At 36.7% G+C, this 27,943-nt stretch overlaps 1 protein-coding gene across 1 annotated transcript in view; it reads left to right on the top strand.

Moving 5' to 3' along the window:
• Window positions 1–321: 321 nt before the first annotated feature.
• The window catches only part of LOC306878833 (receptor-type tyrosine-protein phosphatase T-like), a gene marked incomplete at both ends in the record, with an annotated part of 257,633 nt that continues 230,011 nt past the window's right edge, over window positions 322–27,943 (top strand). The window contains one exon of the mRNA XM_079431392.1: window positions 322–401. Within this exon, the coding sequence (XP_079287518.1) occupies window positions 322–401 (80 nt within the window). The remainder of the gene's footprint in view (window positions 402–27,943) is intronic.

Here is a 27,943-nt window from a genome sequence, read left to right as displayed (position 1 = left end):
TTTTAGGCACCGCGCAAGTGCGCACGGTATCGCGCAGTGCACTAGAGAGCGTCTCCAGCGCGCGCTGTAGTGTGTAAACCATCACTTCACCAGTATTTCTGGCAGACAGGTCTAGGGACCTGGGGGATATTGGAACCCTCTCCTCGTTCATTCGCACCCACTCTCCTCCCCACACACCCTGCCGTAGCAGTACAGAAAGCCAACAATCAGACAGCTGTCGACTGGCGGCTTGAGTCGCGGCGCTGCATCACCGATGCCTGGAAACCTTCAGCTCTCCCGCGCGCGAACGGACAGCGAGTGTGTGAAGTAGTGACCGCAAGAATGGACCAAAGGAACTACTTCGCCGTTCTGCTGCTTGCTTTTCACCTTCAACTCACATTTGGAGAGTTCTTTCCAGGCAAGTTTGCATTCTGTTCTCTATCTTTTTGGCCACTTTGCGGAGGTTGGCGAGCTTTGAATGCCGAAGACGGGATGAAACTTTAATAATTCTATCTTGTTTATTAATGACGACTGGAGATATAACTTCCTGTTATAACGTTAATGTTGCATGAATACGAATTCCAGAAGATCTGCTGTTGCTTTATTTATCGTTTGTGACTTTTTATAGTCAAATCATAGCCTGCCTTTTAATGAAGGATCTGTATCGTTATTCTTTCATGTGGAGACAAGCGTAATTTTTACCTGAAAGATGACTGTTGTCCTCTTTAAAAGTATTGTATTATAGGCTATTACATATATATTTATTATATTTAAAATGACTATGTGTTAAGGTTATTCTATGCTCAAGCTGTATATTATAAATGACACCTCAGACTGGATTAAGAAAAGTTTCTCAGTCAATAATACATACTTAGTGCGCTCATAATTAAGAGCTATTTGTACTTTGTGACTGGGATAATTAATTGTATATTTTTGCGTCTGTCAGCGATCGGTTTGGGGAACTGTTGAGCACGGAGATTAGATCTGAAAATAGTCTGGGACTCGGTCACCGTGTGCGCGCCGCTGTGAAATGACTGCAGTTCATCTCTCCGCCGCAGGGTGGCGCTCTGGGCGCATCCAAACCTCAACCACAGCATCCCTGCTTGAACCGTGGGGTCGCTGAGAAATTGTCCGAGAACAGGAAAGATTGATCCGTTTCTTTTGGTTAGGATATGATAAATATTTTTTTTGAAAAGCATATTTTCTTTTTTTTTGTAAATAACCCAAGATTATAGCAATAATGATAGACCTATAGCTTATTGATAAAGAGGATTTCTGAACAGAACCAAGCAAGTTTTCACATGCGTTTAGAAGAACTTGTAGCCTATAAGACAAAATAGAGAACTGTCTATTTTTATTTTACCTGAAAGATTAGAAAAGTCAATTATTTTTAAAATAGCTGTTTAAATGCTTAAACAAGACCAAGAAGTATTGTACATTAAAACTTAATTGATGCCTTAAATTGAATTAAAGTGATGAGTTTCTTACACTTGTTCACTGTTAATTTAATTACTGATTTAGAAAATTGAGCTGAATCTCTGAGAACAGAAATATAATAAGTTAGATCGATGGAAACAAAGTGTTGATGGGGATGTGTAATAAATGATAAAAAAACAACTAAATATTTTAATCAATTGTTTGAGCTTAAATGTTTTAATTATGCTCTTTATTAATTAGGTTTATTAAGTTTATTAATTATCACCATTGCATTGTTTCATAAGTGCATTTCAGCTTTTGGCTTGAGGTCTATGTGCTAAAGACTAACAGTTAATCAACAGACAACCACAATGGACACACATTAACATAGAGTTCACTAATTTACTCCTTGGCCTTGATTTACTAAAACCAGGATAATTTCACAGGACTTGCAGAAATATCTGTAGGCTTTGCTTGTTTGACACATCTCATGTGCTGTTGACCTGTTGAGCAAATACGATGTGCTTCTGTTATATCTTTCGTGGCTTAACATGTACATTTAATAAGCCCCCAGACCAGTGTTTTAAAATAGCTTTTAGTGTCACGTCTGTAGCCTGGCTCTTGTCGCGAGGATAATTTGTGTTCCATTCTATCTTTGCTTGTAATTTTGGCAGGGCCAACAAGACTTTCTCTGTGCTTCAGTGAACAGCTTGACAAGTATAGGCCTATCTTTATTCACCAGTCTGAGGAAATGAAAGCAAGGCTATCAGCGTAAAAAGACACTATCAAAAAAGTACATATTTTTTTGGATGTGGTTCTATGGTGGTACTGTAGTATTCTTTGAAGCAGCATTTACATTCTATGGCGTGTGTGTATGGTCGTCATTTAGTGCCATGATAGGCCTATATATCAAAGTATCATGGTTTTACGGTCTAATTCCACTATTGTACCATGAGAGCCTCAGGGCAAATGGGGCGAAATGCTTCTATCACATTTATTCCAGATATTGATGGATGTCACTTTATTGATGTTTACTTCATTTAAAAGCTGTTTTGGTGTGCAACTGGTGCAGTAAGTCTACATGTTTGAAGCGGTTGATTGTGCTGCAATTGATTTTAAAAGTGGCGGTTATCCCACTGAAAGATTTTCATTTGGCATTTAATTGAATATCTTCAGCTGGCAGCAGAGAGACAAAGAGGGAAGACCTGACATGTCTGACTCTCAGCGTTTCTTGTCATCTTCCTGTCAAAAGATGTCATGCTTTCAGAACTGTCTTCTCTGTAAAAGTGATCTGTCTTTATGTGATGAGAGTATGAACTTCTGTGGTGATGTACAGTACAACGGTTTGAGATGGTAAGACTATGATACTTTGGTATACGCTACCAGGTTAAAGGTTTGGATACACCCTCTCACTTTCTCATTTTTATTATGACTATTTTGCCCATTTTAGAACAATCAAAACAATATTATTGTGTTCTTTCTTGTAGTGTTCCAAAATTTCAGCAAAAAGTGTTACATTTTATATTGCATATTTAAACACTATTGAAGAATTCCCATGTGTGTTGGACACTTGTTGACTGCTTTTTATTTACCAAAAAAAATTGTTTTTTTAAAAATAGAAAAAATTTAAAATTCAAACGTATTCATATTTTGTCTTGAAAAGTAATTTCAGGCAAGCAGAAGCTTTTATAGACAACATGTTTTTAAGATCACGAGAAACAAGAAAAGTGTGTCCAAACTTTTAGTAGTGTATATTTTGGTACTATATTCAAGTACCAAGGTATTACCTCACTCAGTATTTAAATGTATTTCAAATAATTTCATCGTATTACTATTAAGCTTGTTTGAGAATGGAACTTTCTTTCTATAATGTAGTTTTTAATTGTTTTAGGCTGTTTAACGTCACCATTTAGATGGCAAAAAGGATTTACCGAACAAAAAATAAAAACATCTGGAAAGTTTCTTGGGCCCTGTGATGAAGAGGGCCCTCTATGTTCCTGTTCACCGGAGGCAGCGGTGAGGCAGCCCACCCATGTAAATTTATCCCCAGGCCCTGTCTGTTTTAGCAGCGGCATAGTAATTTATTGCAGGGCCAAGTTAGTTTATCTAACTCAGATGCATCAGGTTTTTTTTTATTTGCCTGGCAGAATTTTTAATTTCATTGAGGTTGTGAGGAGACGCCTATTATTAATAAGAATGATTAATTAAAACTAATGAGAGATCATATACCCTGAGGGAGCTGTGGATTTGTCTCCCTCTCTCTCTCTGTCTGTCTCCTGCTCTCTGACAGCTACTCATTTGCAGCTCAGTGAAGTCTCTTATCATCCGCACACTGCCAGACTAATAGCTAATCCAGAAACTGCCAGACTACTGGATAATCCAGTTCACCCAGTGTGAGTTTCTTAGGGCTTCTAGATTAATTTTCATATCCTTGAGCATGAGGTGTTTAGGAATACATGTATACCTCTTTTTGTGCAATGTTGCTTCTTTTCTAATATATTCTGTTCAACTTTCCCTTTACTATGTCTTTCTGAAGGACTGACTGCTTTTCTTTGAGTGTTTACTGCTGTAGTTGAGGGATTCACTTATTGCATTCACTTATTATTTGTATGCATTTAACCCTCGTAGCTTTGAATGGATTGTATATATGTTTATAAATTCATATGCAGTCATATGATTATTATTTCAAAATGTCTTAATAAGATCCATTGTTTTTGTGCAACCGTATAGGTCATAAATCTTTTTCAGGCTGTGACACCCTACATTTTATAGTAGAAATATGTTTTTATAGATGAAATGTGTTACTTAGAAATAAAATATAAATAAAAATAAACTAGAAATAAATTTGAAAAACAAAACTTTAACCAAAGGTAAAATTAATATATAAAATATTATATTAAAAAAAAATATTTAATGTATGTAATAAAATAACATAAAATAAAAATATGAAATTTAATATGAGATAATTGGCTAACTACCTTAGTTGTTTGTCATTCTGTGTAAAATATTTAGTAAGAATATCTGTGGTAGATGACAGCTGAATGTCAGTTGAAAGTAATATTAAAGGTGGACATTTTAATGATTTTTTCTTCTTTTGTAATAATGAGTGCTTATGAATGTTCACATTAAGACAGGGAACGTGTGTATTCAGAAATTTCACATTGATTGCATATGACATGATTTGTCTTAATAATTGAATTGACTGAAAAATTTGCAGAAGATTCAAAATTATTTCTACACCAACACTGTCCACTTCCTACTTCAGCGTGTTATATTTTTGAATGTTTGCCAACACTCTGATTTACACACATTAGAAATGGCAGAGATGAGCCTTGAATGCACGGTCCAGTGAGTAAAAACTCCTTATAATGAACAGAATGCTCATTCCTTCTCCAACCACTTTGTCTGAGCCCTTGAATGAGACACTTCACCCATGTCTAATGGCTGCCCCGTGCTGTAACCCCATCTCTCTCCGAGTCAAACAAGAGTAAAAAGTAGTAAAAAACCACTGAGTAAAATGGAAATAAATGGCGATCGAAACTTAAAAGGAAAGAAAAAGAGTTTTAACTTCATTGAGAGTAACCGCCACATATTGAGTGAGTGAATTCTCGCCGAGGCTGCCAGGGCTAAATGAGCAGGCGAGTCTGAAAGCCTCACTCCGTCGCAAGTTGTATGGAAACAAAACGAGTTGCCTTACTGTGACGGCTTCCTGTTTTGTTGTGATTGCCGCTCTAGACCGAGATGGAGAGCCTGTCTGAGGGGGTGGAATAACAATGCGAGAAATCAAGGAGAAATGAAACGCTGAGAGCCGCAACTGAGAGATAGACTGAAAAGAGCGAGGAGGGAAAGGGGGAAAAACAACACTTGAAGTGGACGAAAAAATGAGACACCTGAGAGGAGCAACAAATGACTTTGCAAGGGCTGTCGGGACATAATGGATTTCACACACACACACACACACACACACACACACACACACACACACACACACACACACACACGCACACATGCACACGCACACACAGAGGACCATGATTATTTCCCGTGTGTCCATTAGAAAGCGCCAGGGCCGTAATTGTTTTCTTTGACCTGCTTGTTATCGCCCTGCTCTTGGGTTGCCAGGTTTCAGCGCTCCACTCTTGCCCTCTGACAAGCTGTCACTCAGCGGCCTGTTTAGTATTCAAGCGAGAGCGAGAGAGAAAGGAAGACTGTCAGAGGTGTTATCTGCATGACTGTGCTGGTCTAATCCTCCCCACTTATTCTATTTGGCTGACTAAATGACAGCTCAATACTGGAGTGTGGGCCAAGTCCACTATAAATGAGACGTCTCCTCCTCGTACTGTACAGAGAGCAAAAACCTCTGGAGCAGCCATGTTTAATATCCAAGGAGTTATTCGGAGCCACACTTAGTCAGTATTTAAAGTGGTACTTCACCCGAAAAGGAGAAGTCTACCCTTTTCATTTATTTGATTTTGCTCAAACCACATTTTCCCTTGTGACATACTTTTTTTTTGCGGAAAACAAAGTATATATATATATATATATATATATATATATATGTGTGTGTGTGTATGTATGTGTGTGTGTGACCCTGGACCACAAAACCCGTCATAAGTAGCAAGGAATTTGTTTGTAGCAATAGCCAACAATGCATTGTATGGGTCAAAATGATCGATTTTTCTTTTATGCCAAAATCATTAGGATATTAAGTAAAGATCATGTTCCATGAAGATAATTTGTAAATTTCCTGCTGTAAATATATCAAAACTTAATTTAATTAAGCATGTTACTCTGATCTAGTCGTATGCCAAGAGAGAACATGAAAGCGAGATCTTCCACTCTTCTTCATCCATTTCTCCAGGGCATAAACATCCGTTCCCCTTCACTCAGCACTCTCCAGCAGGCTCATTCAGGATGGGCAGAAGGACCCTCTCTGATGTCCAGGGTGTCAGGGGATTTAATGTGTGATAAAAAGTAATTATACTTTTTTCTACTGTGTGTGCAAGGCCGGATTTACAGACATTCTCTCTGAAAGATTCATGAGAGTTTAAGAGGAGAAAGAAAGAGAAAGAGGTTGAAAGAGACACTGCTCCTGTGGGAGAAAAAAAGAGACAATGTCAAAGAGAGACAGAGAAGACGGGAAGATGTGAACTACTACAGCTAAAGATATATGTTAAAATGAGAGAGAGAGAAAATCATGTTTTATATATAGCTGCATTGTGCATTAGGACACAATGTGAAGTATTCACTGATATGAGGTGTTTTGAAATGTGAACCACTTTGCAACTGCTCAACATTTGATAAATTACGGCACTTGCTTAAAATATTTTTGGATGGAATTAACTATCTGGCCTGTTGTTGTTTTTATTTACCTCTGTGTGCGTTGGAGATTGAGCTGTTTTGTTGCCGTAGCATGTGAGGCTCAATTACAGCATCGTTAAAGAGACACAGGCTCATTTGACGCCCCATCAAATCACTGTCAGTCTCCGTGCGGGGCTGCCATCGTAATGCTCTCAGAATCAATAGAGCAATAAAGAGCTTTGGACAAAAACAGCGAGGGACTCATTTGAATGTGACACCTTACACCTCTCTGTCCTGAGTACAAGCAGGGGATGGATTTCTATTCACGGCTGTAAGTGTCTCAAAGAAAGCATGCTAAGAGATTCCCACTTAAACCAAAGCGTAAAAGAGCGGAGGGAGAGGGAGACGGGAAATAAATCAAAAGATGCTTTATGATTATCACTAAAGTTAAGAGGTGTCATTAGGCACAGAGTGAATCATAGAAAGGGTATTGTTAATAATAATAATAATAATTACAATAATAGTTCTTTCACCATATTATGTAGTCAGTGAGCTTAGAAAAATGCCTGCTGTAATTCTTGTCTTGTCACAGCTCGACTTATTTTGGGCTCATAAAAATGGCTCTTAAAATTAGACTTCAGATGTGTAACTGTTCTTTTTTAAATTAAGAATTATGCAATTAAGTACATGACGATGTGCTGTATTGTGGATATAAACATAGTGAGGTGCCTGCAATGTGTACATCTACAATATATTAGTGATGCACGATATCCGATATGCCGATATTTTTCAAATCATTTTGCCCGATACCGATATATTTCCTTTTTGTTTGGAAACAACACCAAGTCTCTCCTGTGCAGAAATGATAAGCTAAATATTTTTAATTTTGGTTAGTTTTTAACAATAACTTATTTATTAGAATTAAATAAAGCATAATGAAGGTTTTTTTGACAACACATTGAAGCTTTGTAAATAACTGTAAATAAACTATATATATATATCAATTGCTGCATTTCCCCCCCCCCCAGAAAGATGCTGTTAACCCTAACATTTTATTTCTAAGATTTAACATTTGTAGATGGTCTAAAGCAAAAGAGTTGTAAAAATTCTGAAAATCTTTTAGAGCTTATGATTTGTTTTAAAAATAAAACATATTACACATTAATGAATAAATCGGTATATATAAAATTATTTAATTTACAAGTGTCATGTTTTTTAATTATTATTTTTTTTTCATGCAAGCTATAGCTTCTGACCTTTAAATCAAAACAATCTCATTATTTTATGACATCAATTACTGCTATATTTAATCCGAAACAGTCTAAATGTTACTTGTGTAGGCTATTTTACTTTTAATTTAATTAGAAGTAGGCCAACAGCGCCCCCTACAGATTAAAACTCCTTACCAAACGGGCGTTAGCACCCGGAGGAGGCTGCCCTGTTGCTGCTGCATGTGCTATTACTGTTTACTTTATCACACACCGAACGCATCGTTTTGTACAAGATTAAATGCAGCAATCCAAAAGAGTGAATCTAATCATCGAGACAAAACTTGCTTCAAGAATGTGCCACACTGCTGACATAATCTAATCACTAGCACACCCTGAGCACATGTGAGTTAATGTATTTCTCTTATCGACAAACCATATTGGAATAATTTTTCATATCAGGCTGATGCCGATATTTAGGGTAAATGTACCTATTAAGCTCACCAAAATCTACATTGAGACATGTTTAGTGCACAAGATATTGGTTTCAGTACAAAAAGTTAAGTTAAAGTAAAATATTAATCTCTCACACAAAAATATAGTCTCTTAAGGCTGGAATACACTACATGATTTTGCCCCGAATTTCCACAGATTTACAGTCTGGAGAAGTTGAGGCTAGTTGCCAAAGATCAGAGCCAATCTGCAAATTTGAGTTGACAGAATCCATAGAAAATCGATTAACTTGACTTAAAGTGACAACCATCAGTCTGTTTCTGAAGTATTTACATAGACGTTCAATGTGGAAGAGCTTGAAGAGAGCACACTGAGCTTAATTTGGAGCAGCAACAATTTTTAAGAAATTTCATGCAATATTTATTAAAATTACAGGATTTTTGCTAAGTAAATAGTCTAGGTCATGTATTAAGTTCATACATATTTTAATATGTAACAACTATCATTAACTATCTATGAAATTATACTTTTTCTTATTGATGTCACACTGAGTCTGTGTGATTTTCATAGTCTTGTACCCTTTAAGCTCACCTTAAAATAATATGAAATATAATATGAATTTTTAGAATTCTTGGACTGTTATATTATTAACCAATCAGCATTCAGTACTGGGACTATTTGTTTTATAAATGTATGTAACCAATGGTGACAATGTATGTTGTTGCACTTCTAGCAGGGCTGTAATGCTACATTCAAGTCATGTGATCATATTTATATTCTGAACGACATCATAAAATCATACGTTTCTGTTTTGCATCTGTGTTTACAGTGTGTCAATTAAATAATGACGGTGGAAAGAAATTGTTATTGATTATAATATGTTGTAATTGTCAATGTTATGGTATAATATAGTTTGTACGCATTCTGTGTGTTGTATTCAGGGCTCGAATTGAGGGGGATATCCCCCTGGTCGAAAAAAATGACAAAAAGCATCCCCTCTGTAAAACCACCATCCCCTTTGGATTATTAATTTTGTGTATTACGTAAAACTTATCATGCACATGAAATGTTCAAATTCTCTACTTATGATCATTTACGAACTGAATAACGCCGATTGGCCAATCAGAACTTGGTACTGTAACAAGTTGCACACAAGTGGAAGAAGTTTCGTCGTTTTTCGTGCAAAATGGTCATTAAAATTAAAATTTTTGAGACCAATTTTGTAATCATTGTGTAAAATTAGTCATCCTTCGTTGCAGTAGTGCTAAAAAGGTTTCTTTGTTGTCAGTATGGGTAAAAGGAAAAAATGCACAATGCATTTATGACTTCTGAGCTTGTAAGTGCGAACTTCCCAGGAGGACTTGATCACAGCAGAAGCTCACTGTTTATAAGCAGGATCGAATTGAATCGGGTGTAGATGTTCCTCGGAGAGGGAATGAGGGATGAGGGCTTGAGATAAAGAGGATGAGGCTAAGGTTTTCTGGCAGAGTTTTATTCAAGAGGTGGATGAGAGAGAGAAAGAGGAAGAGGAAGGTGTTAGCTATGATTCAGATGGTGCAGATCTGGAGAGCTGAGCAAACATCATATGGCTGGCATTGAGAAATATCCTGTCCTTCTGTTTACTCTACAGTTCTCTCATGGAGAGGAACAACTCAAAGAAACCTGCACAGATATATGCACGCACACATACGCAGTAATTGCCATCAATGAATCCATCAATAAATTCAGTCTAATTGGATTGAGATGGAGAGTGTCTTGAATGTGAGTTTAGATTTGATTAATTGATAATTAAATTCGTTATTATGAAGACAGATTGCATATGGTTGTAAGCAAATCCTAATTTGAATAGTGTTGGAAAGGTGTTGAAGGACCCCATTTTGGTCCGGCTGTTCATTTCTTTATGTGGTAATTATACAAAATCCAGCTGTTTCTTCATTTATCACTTTGAGCGAGGCTTTATCCCTCAGTTTAGTAGCTGACTAGTGACGATCTCCGCAATTTTTGTCTTTTGAGTGTGTTTATTTACATTTATTAATGCAAAAATACACACATATGTATTAAATACATTTTTTTACAAATATTTAAAATATTTGTTAAAAATATATAAAAAACACATTTATATTTATATTAGGGGTGAGTGATATAGCCTCAAAATTATATCACGATATTTCAAGAATATTTGTGATTAATGATATTTATGACGATATACAAAAAAAAAAAAAAAATGGAACAACGTTTTATTGGTGATTGCAGCTGGCAGGCAGCAGCAATTGTTAGTGCAAACACAATGAAGGGCATTTTCCATCCTTTTCCAGAGAGCTATACCGTCATTGATGACAGACTACCTAATTCGGAGTATAAATCTATTGTCATAATGTGGCAGAAGCAGCATTATAGTGCAATAGTAGTGACCAGTGTTGGGCAAGTTACTTTAAAAAAGTAATCAGTTATAGTTACTAGTTACTTCTAAGAGTTAGTAATTGAGTTACATCATTATAAAAGTAACCAGTTACCAGGGAAAGTAACTATTGCATTACTTAAAAAAACAAAAAGTTCAAATATGTTTAATAGTTTGGATGCCTCCAATATTAAATGTTAAAGGTGCCATAGAATGCATTTGATACAGTATTTTAAATTGTTCTCTGATATCTACACAGAAGGTATGTGGCTTAGGTAAGGGCAAAAAATCTCCAGAAACGATTTTACATGTCCATTTACAACCCTAGGATTTCTCCCTAGAATGAAACGGTCTGTTATTGGCTTATTTGGCAGGGTCATGAATAATAATGAGCTCTGCTCTGATTGGCTGTTTCACAGTAGTACGGCTCATCAGCAAGAAGGAAGCACAGGGAGGAAAATATATATTTAAATACTTTCTCTCGCAGTTATATCGTCGGGTAATTATACTGTATATAAAACGCGGGCATCAGGGAGCCCTTATTAATATGCGAGGCATTGAAACTGCTTTTGAACGATCCATCGATCGCGTTATAGTTCACTTTCAAGAGACGCGATCACACAAACTATGTTTACATTATGGAGCAACAGTACTTACCACACATTTCACAAGATCAGATGCTTGTCAGTGGTGCTCAGGATCTGTAAGTCATTCGCCATCATCCTCATCTCTCCTTACTGAGAGTGAAATCTTATGTACTGTCACAGGCTACCGCTAGCAAGGAGCTAACCATGTCCCTTTAGTGGCTCGCGTTATTTGCTTTCTGTGCCTTTCTGAATACAGACACCAACCCATCCCTGCACTTCACACCCCCTGCACGGCCTGGAACATAACATTTATTGTGTTATTTTCGCTGTTGTCCGCGCTTGTTTATTTACAATACCTGCAGAGCTTCTGATGGTTCGGCCGGCTTAGAACAAGGACGGGTTTATGCAAATGTTGGGGGCGTAGTGATCCTGACTGTTGCGTCACAGTCGGTGTTATGTTCTGATTCGCCTGTTTTTCAGTGGTCTTTTTTAATCACGAGATTTACATATGAAGGAGAAAACTATGGTGTTTGAGGCTCACTGTATGTCATTTCCATGTACAGAACTGTTATTATTTAAATATGCCAGGGTAAAGACAGTTTTTCATTCTATGGCACCTTTAAATGAATGAAATGGACACTCAAGGAATAAATTATTATTTTTTAACATTGTACACTAATGCAAAACAACAATTTAAAAATACTTATTTAACACTGAACATTTTTTAACAGTCCTAGCAGACATTATACCAACAAAGAATTTAACTTAAAAAGTTAAATACAGCAGAAGGGAATTCTTTTAAAACATTAGAAAATATTACAGATCCCAATTTGGACACTGTGTGAACGTTATAATAATGTATTAATAGAGCTGTTGTAATTATTATATTATTATTGTCTTACTCTTACTTTTTAATTTTATTTAACAGAGCAACCGTAAAATTACAATACTGGTACTAATGTTTATGAATGTTGATGGAGCTTTTATTTTGACGTAAACCCGCAGGAAGTCCTCAGTGCTTCTTTTTGTTGACAACCTCAGATTTATAAATGATTCTCATTACATATATATTACACACATATATACATAATATAATATATATCTGTATATATATATATTACATGTGTAAATTAAATTAATGAATGAATGTGCAAAAAATTGTAGACAAACATACTAAACAAACTCATTAAGCTACTAGTTGTTTGCTGAAAACTATCTGACCATCCTGACCTTAAATTGTGGAAGAGTAAAGTATTTTAACATCACTTTTGGTGTGTACACACAATAATCCTGTCAATCTAATAAATAAGATAATAAATGAACAACCTTAGCTATCCAGACCCATGAGATAAAATCTGACCCTCGTAAATCACTGCTCATCCGAGTCCCCTCATTAGCCATTAGAAACCCGACAGTCTGCCACATTTTGCCCCGCACCACGCATTTGATCCACAGAAGGAAACGTGTGGGCAAATGTAACGAGATGAAGTGCCATTAATTGGCTGATCCAGCTCTGCACTGAAAGTTCTGTGCTTTTGTACTGCAGTTTGTTTTACTGTGTCATTGTTTCACTCATGCGGCTTCTCAGAGTTGCTTGGCCTTTTCATCCACCTGTTGTTCAATCCAGCAGGTTTCATATTTGCAAGAACTTACCATCTTAATCAAAATAATCACTTTTTACTGCATATTTTCTTTCCTAATATAATAACCTACTTCACTCTGAAATGTCACATTACAGAAGCTGTGACTTCTGGTTCATGTTGACTTTAATTCCTTGTATAAACAGTATAGCGAGTGCAAGACAAAAAAGATGAGGAAGATAGCAAGGGCAGGAATATTTGCAGAGCGCAGTGACCCAAACATAATGAACTGGACGGCTCTTATGTCAGGGCTCTGTCAGAAGTCAAGAGAAGGGAGAGACGAGTAACAAGACCCCACATGCATTCATTCTCCTTACATTTCCTTCTCCAGAGACACCATTAACCTTTAAGGGCTGTGGTGGACATCCAACACATACTTTTGGCTATTCGAGAGGGAGGCTTTGTTCCCAAGTGGAAGATTAAAAACGCTTTTAATTGGTGTGGTTAATGGCGATTTGCAGGAGTGGATTCACGCTTTGGTGCATTATTTGGACGTTGTGAAAAGGTCTTCCTCTAGAACCGTGTGTTAAAGGATTTGGGGAGGCTATAGTAAAAGGGTTTAAATGACAAAAAGAAAGTTGTGCACACTCTTTTGCAGTGTTTAAAATGTATTGTGAGCAACAAACTAGATAAAGAGCAATTACAAGGTGGAAAGTGTAACTGTTTGCAACCTTTTTTGAATGCAAATTATGCATGCAATGATTTGTACGGCGAGTGCAATGTATAATGTAAATAAATTGTATATGTATGTCACACATTTTGCTGACATTTTTAATATTTGGGGGAGGCAGAGCATGACACAGGATGAGCTATGGATGTACAATATTCAATGAGGGTTTGAGCTAAAAAGCACATAGTTCAGAATATATATATATGAAGAGTTCATTTGCAAAAACAGATTCTCCATTTTTAACAATTCTCAGAAATCGTGTTTTTTTTCATTGTGCATTGCAATTAATCTCAATCAAACTTTTAGTTTATATGCAAAAAACTAACTCTTTTTTATTTAGTATGTATATATATACTAAGTGCTTTTTAGCTCAAACCCTCATTAAATATTATACATCCATAGCTCATCCTGTGACATGCTCTGCCTCCCCCAAATTCTCATTGAATCATGAATCTGTACATAATCATTTTAAAATAAATATTAAAAATGTCAGCAAAATGTGTGACTTTCAGATGCATTGCGTTGTTTTCAAGGTGTACTCCGATGTTCATACATCGATTTAGCCTGTGCTTTAAGATAAATGCTCTGCTTTTCTCATTTTCTGGTGGCTACTTCATCTCCCGCGAATGCGAATGCAATCGTCTTTTCCGGCTCGCCATTGTTCAAAGTGACAGTGTTAATTTGAATGTTTTCCCATTCTTTCATCTTCGCACATTTACTCCTGCTGACGGCCATTAATTATGTGAAAACCAAAGCCATCGTAAAAATGATGGATGAGTTACGCTTTCGGCATGACAGCGAGATGCCAGAACCCAACAGGAGCTCCTTTGTGTAGAATATTTGCCTTGATCGCCGCTAATGTGAAGTATTAAAATTATGACTTTTGACCTAAATCCAGCAAAGCACCCCTCATTATTTGAAATAGCAGAGTGTTAGGCCACTTGTGGATTGGGTGGAATTACATGGAATTTTGGTCCTTGTTAAATTGAACTTGGAAATTCATTGAAAATCCAGACATTTTTCTGTTTCAATTTTTAAGTAGGCCCTATACAGGTACATCTAAAAAAATGTGAATATCGTGAAAAAGGTAAATATTTCTTGTCACTCATTTCAGAAAGTGAAACCCATATATTATATAGATTCATTACACATAGAGTGAAATATTTCAAGCCTTTATTTCGTGAAATTTTGATGATTATGGCTTACAGATATTGAAAACCCAAAATTCAGTGTCTCAGAAAATTAGAATATTACATAAGATCAATAAAAAAAGGATATTTTAAACAGAAATGTCAGGCTTCTGAAAAGTATGTTCATTTCTATGCACTCAATACTTGGTTGGGCCTCCTTTTGCATGAATTACTGCATCAATGCGGCGTGGCATGGATGCAATCAGCCTGTGGCACTGCTCAGGTGTAATGGAAGCCCAGGTTGCTTTGATAGCGGCCTTCAGGTCATCTGCATTGTTGGGTCTGGTGTCTGTCATCTTCCTCTTGACAATATCCCACAGATTCTCTATGGGGTTCAGGTCAGGCGAGTTTGCCGGCCAATCAAGCACAGTAACACCATGGTAAATGAACCAGCTTTTGGTACCTTTGGCAGTGTGGGCAGGTGCCAAGTCCTGCTGGAACATGAAATCAGCAACTCCATAAAGCTTGTCTGCAGAAGGAAGCATGAAGTGCTCTAAAATTTCCTGGTAGATGGCTGCGTTGACTGTGGACTTCAGAAAACACAGTGGACCAACACCAGCAGATGACATGGCAGCCCAAATCATCACTGACTGTGGAAACTTCACACTGGACTTCAAGCAACATGGATTCTGTGCCTCTCCACTCTTCCTCCAGACTCTGGGACCTTGATTTCCAAATGAAATGCAAAATTTACTTTCATCTAAAAAGAGGACTTTGGACCACTGAGCAACAGTCCAGTTCTTTTTCTCCACAGCCCAGGTAAGACGCTTCTGATGTTGTCTCTGGTTCAGAAGTGGCTTGGTAGCCCTTTTCCTGAAGATGTCTGAGCTTGGAGACTCTTGATGCACTGACTCCAGCTTCAGTCCACTCCTTGTGAAGCTCTCCCAAGTGTTTGAATCAGCTTTGCTTGACAGTATTCTCAAGCTTGCGATCATCCCTGTTGCATGTGTACCTTTTCCTACCCAAATTCTTCCTTCCAGTCAACTTTGCATTTAATATGCTTTGATACAGCATTCTCTAAACAGCCACACCTTTCAGTAATGACCCTCTGTGACTTACCCTCTTTGTGGAGGGCGTCAATGATTGTCTTCTGGATCATTGCCAAGTCAGCAGTCTTCTCCATTATTGTGGTTTCAAAGAACAAGAGATACCCGGAATTTATACTGTAGGGATGGTCATTAATTGAAACTCAAATGTAAATATTCTAATATTTTGAGGTGCTGATTTTTGACTTTCATGAGCTGTAAGCTCTAATCATCAAAATTAAAACAACTTTAGAAATGTTTTACTTTACATGTAATGAATCTAAAATATGTGAAAGTTTCACTTTTTGAAATAAGTTACAAGAAAAAATTAACTTTTTCACAATATCCTAATTTTTTGAGATGTACCTGTATATAGTGTCTGTGTGTGTGTATATATATATATATATATATATATATATATATATAAGGTTTTACTCAAATAGTTTGACCTTACTCATGCAAGTACCTGGAAATAGCTCTCGGAATTCATTGACTCACTCTTGGACCCAGTGACATTGAACTGGGAGGTTTGCTCGGGGTTTGACATTAGAGCTTTCTGAGTGCTTGAACTCTATTAGGGGTTTTGTTTAACCTTAAGCATAAGATCTAGTGAGACAATTCTATTTTGCATTATACAAGGTCTTCTTTAGTGCTTTAATAAAGAGTTTTTCTTTAAATGTGGCTTGTTGAGATGCCATCTTTATCTAGATATTTTATTTTCGAAGCTGCGGTGGAGCTTAAAATACACTTTGAATGCATTAGAGTCAAACCTTGTATTTCTATATACCAATGCACCCAATCTAAAAGCAACCAACATGTTAGAGCTATTAATAGGAGCGCTGAGAGTGATCCATATCTCAGGGTCTTTGAGTTTTGAAGGTACACTAGTTTTCACAACTTTCTCTTTTATATTTTATAGGTTATTTGTGAAAGATTTTGTAAAATTGAAAAAAAAGACTTGGCATTATGTTTGAAAGTGATTTTAAAGGGTTTCAAAAGTATTTGCAGGGGGTTGTTTTGTACTTCCTGGTTAAGAAGCCTGCTAAAGCTATTAATTTTCTTTATCAGCATGAAGATGGCAGACTATGATGAATGCTGCTGGTGTTTTGCCGTTTCCACCCTCTCCTCAGTGCTCCCTGCAACTCCCCAAATACAATATTTGACTGTGTCGTGTTGATTGGCAGTATCCTTCCTCACAGTGTTTTGAATTTTCTGCTGTTGGTTTAGTTAGCAGGAGATCATGCCTCGTGTTTCGTCAAAACCAAACATGCCAATGTATTGACCCTTTTATCCACCACTCTTTGTTTTTAATTGTTAAGTTTCATTTAGAGAACCACAGACATGTCTATTTCTCGCTAGCAATAATACACAACTCCCTAACAGCTTTTACTATCTGATTGTGCTTTTAATGCACACTAACTGCTTTTTATTTTAAAGGGTTAGTTCACCTGAAAATGAAAATTATCCTGTTATTTACTCACCCTCAAGCCATCCTAGGCTTTCTTCTTTCAGGCGAATCTAACCAGTGTTATATTAAAGATTGTCCTGGCTCTTCTAAGCTCGATCATTGCAGTTAGAGGGTGTTTGTGTTACACAGTCCAAAACACGGGATCTGATCAATGATCAGTAATTCCCTTGAAATGAGCAGTTTGGTTAATATATGCCCAGAAAAATGTGATATTCTGAGAATGTACATTTCTTGCCAGGTGCACTGTTCCTCTTGGCTCTCTCTGCAGTCTATTAGAGACCGAGGGTGAGTTATACTGTTCGGTGAAATAGAATCATGGACAAATAGAATCAGGTGGGAAAGAAAACTAAAATACCATTAGTCGTAATTTGCCCCCATCAGACCTGCATTCTGTCTCTATCCACTGTATCATCTATCACTTCTCTTTCTTTCACAGGCCTCGTGTGCACCTGCGTCTGGTCAATACCCCCCAGCCATTAGTTGATTTATCATCATTATTGTCTTTTCATACCTGCGGTTTATTTGATGAAGCTTTAGCGTGCCAGGCTTCCAGCCACTATAATGGCTAACTCTCCTTCATCGGGACTGTAAATATATTATGTGAAAAAGCTGAGGATATAAAGTGAATGAGAAGGTGGGCGGGCGGGAGGGGATAAAGAGGAAAACATCAATCTTTTTAAACCCTTCATGTGACATAAGTGTAATTCTTCCTATATTATTTGTGGTGCTTTCGATGTAAACATCTTTGTACAAACCTACAAGTCTAAGGATGGATTCATCTTACGGATTCAAACCTGTAGCTCCGGAGTTAGTGAGGCTTTTTGAGCAAAAAGAGAGAATTGTGTTATTTTAGTACTATTTTATTAATATTTGAAATTTAAATTCAAATTTCATTTAAATTTTCATTTTAATTTGTTAATTTTTTTATATTGTTATATGCTTTTGTCATTTTTCTGTATATTCTAATTTTTTTATTTCAGTTTTAGTTTTAATTCAGTATAGTTTTTACTTATTTCCAGTATTCTTTATTTAGTAAACTGAAGTTCTTAAACTTGTTTCAATTAGTTGCCAAGGCAGCATTTCTATTTTTACTTTGAAGTTTTACATCTAATATTTATATTTAATTTTATTTCAGCTTTTATTTCAGTGAACAAGCATGTTTCACGATAACCCTGCGTATTTGTTTGTGAATTGTAGGGTAAACGTACCTATTAAGCGCACTTCCATTTTTGAGATCAGATTATAAAAATAAAAAAATTATTTATTATCCTACTTGATGTCTTAACCAATTAATGTGTTTGTTACTGTATACCTCCTATAATTTCAAGTCAATCAGATCATTGCACACTGTCTCCATGTGTTCACACTGTCTAGCGGCCTTTTTGAAAGCTGTCTAAAAACTTTCGCCAAATGAGGAACCCCTTAAATGTGTGTTTTTTTATGTTTAAGACTTTATTTTGGGTATGTTTCACTTCTTATTGTATAATTAAGAGATTAATATTCAGACTTTTGCATATTATAACCTTGAACTTGGATGTGGGAACTAATTACATTAGATCCAAGAGATAGTTTTAGCAACACAGCGCAGATGCTACAAAACACAGTTAGCTGACTAGCTGTATAAAATTGTGCTACACAAAAATGTGCCCATTAAGCACAGCCAGACTTTTTGAATTTAATGATGTATATTTTAATTGAAATGCTTTTGTCATTTAAAATAAAATTTAAATATTTTTGTGTGCGAGATTAATATTTTATTTTAACATAACTTTTTGTACTGAAACCAATATCTTGTGCACTAAAAATGTCTCAATGTAGATTTTGGTGAGCTTAATTGGTACGTTTACCCTACTTAAACAACCACATAACAACCATCTTAGCAAAGACATAGCAACACACTGTCAACCATTCACTATTCACGCAGTGTGATGGTGAATTTTGCACAGGTTTTGAATGTAAGACAGCAGGCCTCTCTGCAGACATTTAGTGTTGGACAGAATTTTATATAAACCTTTAATAAAACCTATATCGTATGTCCCTCTTCGGAGCTCATAAATGACACAGTGACATTATAAAAGTCTGTTGTCCTTGTATGTGTGCTTGATCCCACACTATATTCATTAATGCAACTGTAACATTGTATCAAGGACACTATTTCTGCAGACACAGTGTGTGTGTGGACGTCCTCTCTTTATGAGCAGAGTCAGTATCATAGCCTCAGAGCTTTATTATTAGTTCTGTGTTTGATGTGTCGTACATTGCAATATTGCTGGATGACTATCATAAAGCTATAACCCATTATATTTAATATATCTTCATTCATTCTTGCTGGTGAATGCAGTGACGGTCTGTCATAAAGTACAGATAGCGTTAGCCAAGAAAGAAAAAACAAAAATGAGATCTCTCCGAGTGATAAGATCAGGTGTAAAGAAATGTGGGATTTTCTGCTTGTTTATTGTAACACCTGTTTAATTTTTGAAGCAAATTTTATTTTTGGGGCTACAACCATATGGAAGCCTCAATTTTACTATGGTTAGCAATTTCGTTGGATTACTGTGCAAAAATGATGTCCTGCAAATAATGTTCATGAGTCAAGCTGATCAGTTTTTTGTATCCCTCCACTTTCCTATGTCCCTGATCACAGACTGGTTTAATTTATTGAAAAGGACGTGTAAATCTGCACTGACACACAAACCCTCATATAAACTCATGCTTTTGCCCTTCTGTCGTGTACAAGTTGCATCCAAATGTCACCTGTTAAAAACAAGTTAAAGCTTCATGCAAATTATATGCTAATGTCCCTCTCCCCCTCCCCCCATTCCAGTGTGTAATTGGTCCACGGCAGACGCTATGTAAATATTTTCTTTTACTTTTGATGCGTGTCATAATGGCGGGGAGACTAATTGAGTTTACTCGAAGTGTCGCCTGGTTTCAGCCTCAAGACTGTCAACAGTGCACAGGGAGTGTGACAAGGGAAAGTGGATCTCGTACGCTAATGACATGTTGCACGCCAGCGAGTCACGCATTCGCATGGCTCCAATCTAACAGCTAAAACCCACGACCTGAGCACTCTAGGCTGCATTTACGCTTACAGGGCTTACTGTCTGTAAGCATATTGCAGGATAGGGATTCAGTATTTTTGAAACCACTGCCATAAAATTGAAAAAAAGGAGAATTTGTTCTGGCCTGAACCATAACAAATAAGGAAGTATGGGTTGAAAGGTTTAATTTGTTTTTATTTTATTTGATGGACTAAATTCTTAAGCTCATAATCAAATTAAATAATTTTATTTTGTAAATGTATTTTTTTTTTAATTCAAGTGAAATGAAATGAAACTAAATGTTATAAAGTAAACACTAGCTATTTCAGAAGCCAAAACCTGAAATATGTTTACCATTCTATGTTTATCAGACACCTTCAATTATTTCAGCCTGATTTGCTTAATTCACAGTTTATTAAATAATTATAAATATGGGTAAATATAGGACAGAACACATGCTGGGTTGTTTTCAACCAACAGTTGGGTTAAATGTTTAACCCAACCTTCTGGGCAGTAACTCAACCGCTAGGCCTAAACAACCCAATCGCTGGGTTCGTCCATATTTTACCCAGCGCTGGGTTGTATTTAACCCAGCATTTTTAAGAGTGTATATTTTATATATATATAAAAAATATATATATTTTATACGCTCAGACGTCTTCAGGAAAAGACGAGGCCCTTTTCCTGAAGACGACAGATTTTTCTTGATGCACTGACTCCAGCTTCAGTCCACTCCTTGTGAAGCTCTCCCAAGTGTTTGAATCGGTTTTGCTTGACAGCATTCTCAAGCTTGCGGTCATCCCTGTTGCTTGCACAAGTTGCCACTGGAGTCCTCTTCCACTCCTCCATGATGACATCACTGAGCTGGTGGATGTTAGAGACCTTGTGCTCCTCCACTTTCCATTTGAGGATGCCCCACAGATGCTCAATAGGGTTTAGGTCTGGAGACATGCTTGGCCAGTCCATCACCTTTACCCTCAGCTTCTTTAGCAAGGCAGTGGTCGGCTTGGACGTGTGTTTGGGAAGGCACTGACAGGCTGACCCCCCACCCCTTCAACCTCTGTAGCAATGCTGGCAGCACTCATACGTCTATTTCCCAAACACAACCTCTGGATATGACGCTGAGCACGTGCACTCAACTTCTTTGGTCGACCATGGCGAGGCCTGTTCTGAGTGGAACCTGTCCTGTTAAACCGCTGTATGGTCTTGGCCACCGTGCTGCAGCTCAGTTTCAGGGTCTTGGCAATCTTCTTATAGCCTACGCCATCTTTATGTAGAGCAACAATTCTTTTTTTCAGATCCTCAGAGAGTTCTTTGCCACGAGGTGCCATGTTGAACTTCCAGTGACCAGTATGAGAGAGTTCAAGTTTATTTGTATTGTGCTTTTTACGCTACAAATCATTGCAAAGCAGCTCTACAGGAAATTAAGTTTCCACAATATATTTATATATTGCAGAACCTTAATATATTTAATTTATGGCAACATTTGGTAATTCTGTATGTTGTCTGAGCGTTGGCATCATCTTTTCTCAGGTGTTCGGTCATCTCAGATCATTTAAGTGAAGCTTACTGAAGCTTCTGTAATTCCTAATTCAGAAACAGAGAAACAAATAGAGACATAATTAGCGTAGCTGCTCTTCCATCTAAGTAAAAATTATTTGTTCAACCCAAGCTAAAGAATAATAATGTACATTTGATTAGATATAACTGCAGTACAAGATTATAAATGCATTATGTGAATGCTTGGCTAAAGAGATGTGTTTTTAATCTAGATTTAAACAGAGAGAGTGTGTCTGAACCCCGAACGTTATTAGGAAGGGTATTCCAGAGTTTGGGAGCCAAATGTGAAAAAGCTCTACCTCCTTTAGTGGACTTTGCTATCCTAGGTACTACCAAAAGTCCAGAGTTTTGCGACCTTAGGGAGCGGGTTGGATTGTAGCGTGGTAGAAGACAAGTTAGGTATGCAGGAGCTAAACCCAGGGCCGGCGCCAAGGGGGGCATTCATGGGCCGTGCCCCCCCAAATGAGTTACTGTGCCCCCCACTTTTCATCCTCTCCCCTCCTTGCTGAACGTGATTGATTTCGAAAGTGAAACCGATAAAACAGGGCACATAAGAAAGCGATTGCATTTAGCGAGCGTCACATAAGAAAGTGATTGCATTTAGCGAGCGTCAGCAACTGCACGCAATCACAGATTGCATGCTTCCCACCCGAACCCCCCACCCCCCCCACACACACACAACGTGATTTGTGCTGGCGTATACGTAAAGTCGAACACGCAGCCTTTCAAAGTATAGCTACTCTATTAGAAATTGCTGGCATCAGGGATTATGCCTGGCATTGAAACTGCTTTTGAATGCACAATCGCTTTTTAGTTTCACTTTCACTTCGCATGTACTGTTTATACTATGGAGCGACAGTATTTACCACACATTTTACAAGATTAGATGTTTGCCAGTGGTGCTGAGGATCTGCAAACCATTAGTCATCGTCCCGCCAAAAAACAACCTACAGTCACTGATATTTAATGCTGTTGAATGTTTTGTTTGCACTTTATCATAACTACCTCCTATCTACTGAATAGCAAGATGTTAAACTTGTGTTTAAAGAAAACTTATCAAAAAGGGTCACATAATTTTGTTTTATGTTATGTTACGTTATGTTAAGTTACATTTTCACTTTTTACAATGGCAGGGCCTGCCATCTTGTCTTGCTTGGCTTGTTGTTTCTGATTGAACTTTAACTCCAAGGGGGAAATCCAGATCATATCTCAGAAGAGAAAATCAAAACAAAATGATGTTAAAACTTGTTTTGAACAATTTCTTTGTCATCGGCAGATTGATTTTAAGTAGGGGGTAAAAAATCTATTTAAATCGTTAATCTGATTTTTTTCTTATATATAAGATATATATATATAATAAACAAGACAAAAAGCAATATATATATAAATAATATGAATATATATATATAAAATATAATTTTTTTGCATATATTTATGCATATTTTCTTTTTATATTTTGGATATGTTCATGTTTGTGTGTATTATTTCAATGTTAAAATACTTCCTTGTATCCTACCGTAATGTGCAGAGACCTTTTTAGGTCTTGTGTTTTGTGAAGTGTTGTGAATTTTGGCCAGGACTACCTGTTTGCTGAACAATGGCAGCTGGGGCATGTTTGGGAAGTCTGTGTGGTAGCGGAACAGAAATGACATGCTTCAGCTTTAATGGAAGCTATTTATGCTAGAGTGCTTTGACTTATCTGCCTGTGACTGCATGTGTTCTTTCTAGCATTTGTTGAAATGCAGTTGACCAGTGAGATTAGGCAACAGCAGCATGGTGCGAAATGCATGCCAGCACACGCGCTCTCGTGCCCAGAGACTTAAGAGGGCTACAGGGGGAGATCTTCATTTGTATGTGCGGCACTTGATTAGTCTTGCCTGTCAGGCTAATGATAGATCAGGGCAAATGTGCCCGCAGCTCAGCTCCTAATGGAATGCTACCATTCCCCCCGCTGGCCCTGGAAGCATTTTACTCGATCAACTCTGGCCCCTGGAGTGTGAAAACACACAAACACACACTGCACACACACGCTGACACTGATCATAACCTACACAGCTCAGCCTGGCACCCCGTGACCTCCGTTATGCTCTGAAAAACACACACAACCTTCGTTCTGCCTCAGTGGTCCTGCCGTTGCCCGTTTGCCACAGGGTACCGATGTTCCTGATGCCAGCTGACGAACCACCGAAGAGCAGGCTGCTATAGAATTGGATCACCTGCTTTTTGTTTTTCCGCTTTATTTTTCATTTCACTGCTCATGTGTTTCAAGGACGCTGATGCGAGTGTGTGTGTAGAGTTGCGATGAATGCTCTGGACACTTGACCCTACGGGTGTTTGTCTCGAACCTGCACTACGTGAGGATCTGGTGCTGCTGTTCTGCTTTTTGCAAGGTCGGTTTGTCCTTTGTGTTTATGTAGTTTGTGCACTTTTAGTGGGTTTGGTAGTGTCCACATTAGTGCTGTTAGTATTGTTCATAGTTAGTGATTTAAACAAATTCTGTCCTAAATATCAAATCTCAGTTAGTAACTCATCTCACTTCATTTATGCTGTCTGTGTGGTTGGTACCTCAAACTTTGCATGTTGTTCAGGATGTTACATCTGGTGCGTGCAAAAATGGGTGAAAAAGGGACCAAAATATTATAGAATGTTTACCCTAGCAACCAAATAGCAATGTCCTATCAACCACAGAACTCTACTTTTTTATGAGACCTATCGACTTGGCCTTTTGACCTAATGACCTGTTAACTTTGTTCATAGCATCAAATTTAATTGTAATTTGTATTTAAATATTTATATACTTTATATTTTTTATTTTTATTTATTATTTTTAATAAAGATAATATGTCTCCTCCACATACTGTTAGGTAATTTGTAATTATTTTTTTATTAAAAAAAATCTCTCTCTCTCTCTCTATAATTTATTTATAGTTATTATTATAAGGTTTAAGGGTCTAGAAAACAGGGCATAGAAAACATTATTAGCGCTTTGTAAAATGAAAATAATTTTTTTATAGTTAGTTGAATATATAGACAAATTACGTAATGTAGGTTTGTAGTTATTGTTAATTATTAGTGCTGTGAAACGATTAATCGCATCCAAAATAAAAGATTCTGTTAACATAATACATGAGTGTGTACTGTGTATATTTATGTATAAATACAAACACATGAATGTATATATTTAAGAAAAATTTTATGTTTATATATTAAATATTTATATAATATAAAATATTATAATATAAATATATAAATGTATATACATGTAAATATTTTCAAAATATATACTGAATGTATGTGTATTTATATATACATAATAAATAAACACAGTACACATACATAATGTAAACAAAAACTTTTTTTGAATGCGATTATTCGCGATTAATCGTTTGACAGCACTATTAATTATTAATTATTTTATTTAACATTTATTTTGATAATTATATATAAATTATAAATGCAATGCATAAATAAAATAAATTATATAAATATTAAAGTACATTAATTAAAAAAATAATTAAAAAAACAATGCATACTGTAGGTAATTTCAAATTATTTTTAATGCAAAGTTCATTTTTATATTTTAATATAATTTATTTTTTATTTATTTTTAACATTTTAATTTATTTAAAGAATCACTATGCGGTTTAAGGGTAGGATTAGGATATATAAAAAAATTAAGCTCAGTATAAAACAATAAACAGGAGAAGAAAATCCCTACCATAACAGAAAAACAAGCATGCGCGCGTGTGTGTGTTTGACCCACAGTGATGAGAAGTTCAGGTAATACTGAGCATATCAAGTTAGGAAGCAGTGCTGAGAAGAGCTTAATTGCTTCTAGAATATCAGCAGAAAGTGTGTGTATGTGTGCAATTGGGTGTGTGTGTGTGTGTGTTCAAATCATCTGGCGTAAAAGTCACAAGCACTAGTTTCTCTTCTCAGTAATGAGTAACACCACATGAGGAGCTCTTGCGAAGCTCACTGACATCCACACACACACATTGGTTCCACCGGGTGCCCTGAAGCTGTAATATGCAGAGAGATGTGACTGGTGGCAGAGTGCAGTTGAGGGAACGACCATTTGCATTCTCAACCTATTTGTTCTCATTAAGTCTCTCTCTCCTGGTCTGATTTGTCTCTCTGGGCCCTTAAGTTGCAAATAACACGTAAGGCTGCACCTTTGGCCCACCACGGTGAGACTACGAGCACTCTAATTAATAAATTAATTAATAAAGCTTACTTAATGGTTGGATGCCCAATAGGCTATTAGAGATGAACAAAGGCCAGTGACAAATGACATTTCCTTTCATCCAGGGGTCCCTGTGTGAGTGTTACCTGCATTATGAATAATTTTTCACTGGCTTTTTATGCAGTCTATCAGTCTGTCTGGTTCTGAATATTTAATACACCGATCTAACTGAGCAAAGGACGGCTGTGATTACAGGACAGTTATTTGAAATGCCGAAACACTTTGAAATACCCTCATGGATGCAGATACGCGCTTATGTGACTTCCAGATGGACTTTCCCTGTTATTTATTCAGATTTGTCTGCATTTGCCCCGTTGAAAATCTATAATTTTCCTCTGCTCTATCCTCGGCATAGGTTATCTGGAAATTTTGAACTTTGTGAAAATGTGTATTAATCATCATGAAATCTCAACCAGGAAATAGCTCTCTCTCGCCCCCTATCTTTGATTCATGATAGTAATGTTTGAGTCTATTTTTTTCTCTACTGTGACGTCCATTTGAGAATTCACCTTTGACCTTTCTCTCATATCACAGGCAGTCCAAAAGGAGTCCACAAAACTATGAAATTATTCTCTGACCGCTCACTGTCGCCCTCCCAGCACTCTTTCACTTTCTACATTTTTTCCTGCATTTTCTCTCAGGGCGGTCAGATCACTTTTCTAATATTATCCTCTCGCTGTATATGGTTATACTATTCGAGCTAATTGCCTCATAGCTCAGCTACAAAAAGGCCTCCAGTGTCGATTGTTAGCTTTATCACGCAGAGAAAAGGCTAGGATACATTAGCATTTAAATTAGCTGGAGACGAATGCTAATAGAGAGGAGTGACACTGGCGGTCAAAGAAGATACAATCTGTAGCACACTTTAAAGAAGTACCTTTCAAAGGCGGTCACTGGTTTGGGATATTTTCATCAGCAATTTATTCACATTTTCTCTGAGAATTAGCATGCTAATTGTTAATACGTTGATGTTAATGGTGTTAGATTATTATAGTTAATTAACTAAATTTCATTGCTGTTTAATTGCGAAAGCACTGGACGTAGCTGTTCTTTTAATGCCTTTTAAGAACATGATTGACTGTTGAAAGAATGGCTATAGTTAAAGAAATTATTCATCTAAAAATGGAAAGTGGACTGCACAGGATATTCAACCATATTAATTGAGATTCCAAATTTGTAATCATGTATTCATTTTTATAACTTATTGAATTTCTATTGTTCGATCAAGTGTATATATTCACAATTATATGAGGTTGTGTTAGACTTTAATATTGTCCGTCACGGACAGGGTCGTAAAAATTCCGTCATAATTTATTATTACCCGTCATTTAAATTTTCATATTTTAATTATAATAACCCATTTAATTGCTTTTATTTTTGTTCACGTTTTCATTTTTAATAATGAACCTAAAGGACGAGCATATAGGCTTATGCATTTATTTATTTATAAAGAGAACAGATGAACAGAGACTGCGTCACTTTTCATGTTCAACACCGTAGTGACAGCGGAGGCCACTAAAAACAACAAAATATGCTAGTGCTGGGTAAAAAACCCCCCAAAAAAACGATTTCTCTGTTTTAATAGATTCGTATTTTTATGAACCAATATTGTTTCTTAACTCCCAATCGATGCTGTTTTCATTTGATGAATGCACAATGGGCAATCGGCTATGCTTTATGCTTTGTTACTTTTGATATGAAATGCAGCCACAGATTTCAAATTCTGTCCATTTTATTAGGAAATTCAAGCAATAAATACCG

This window comes from Barbus barbus, assembly GCF_936440315.1.
Source record: "Barbus barbus genome assembly, chromosome: 13".
Classification (NCBI taxonomy): Eukaryota; Metazoa; Chordata; class Actinopteri; order Cypriniformes; family Cyprinidae; genus Barbus; species Barbus barbus.
The sequence above is the reverse complement of the archived record's forward strand: the minus strand, read 5'-3'. Positions and strand labels throughout refer to the sequence as shown.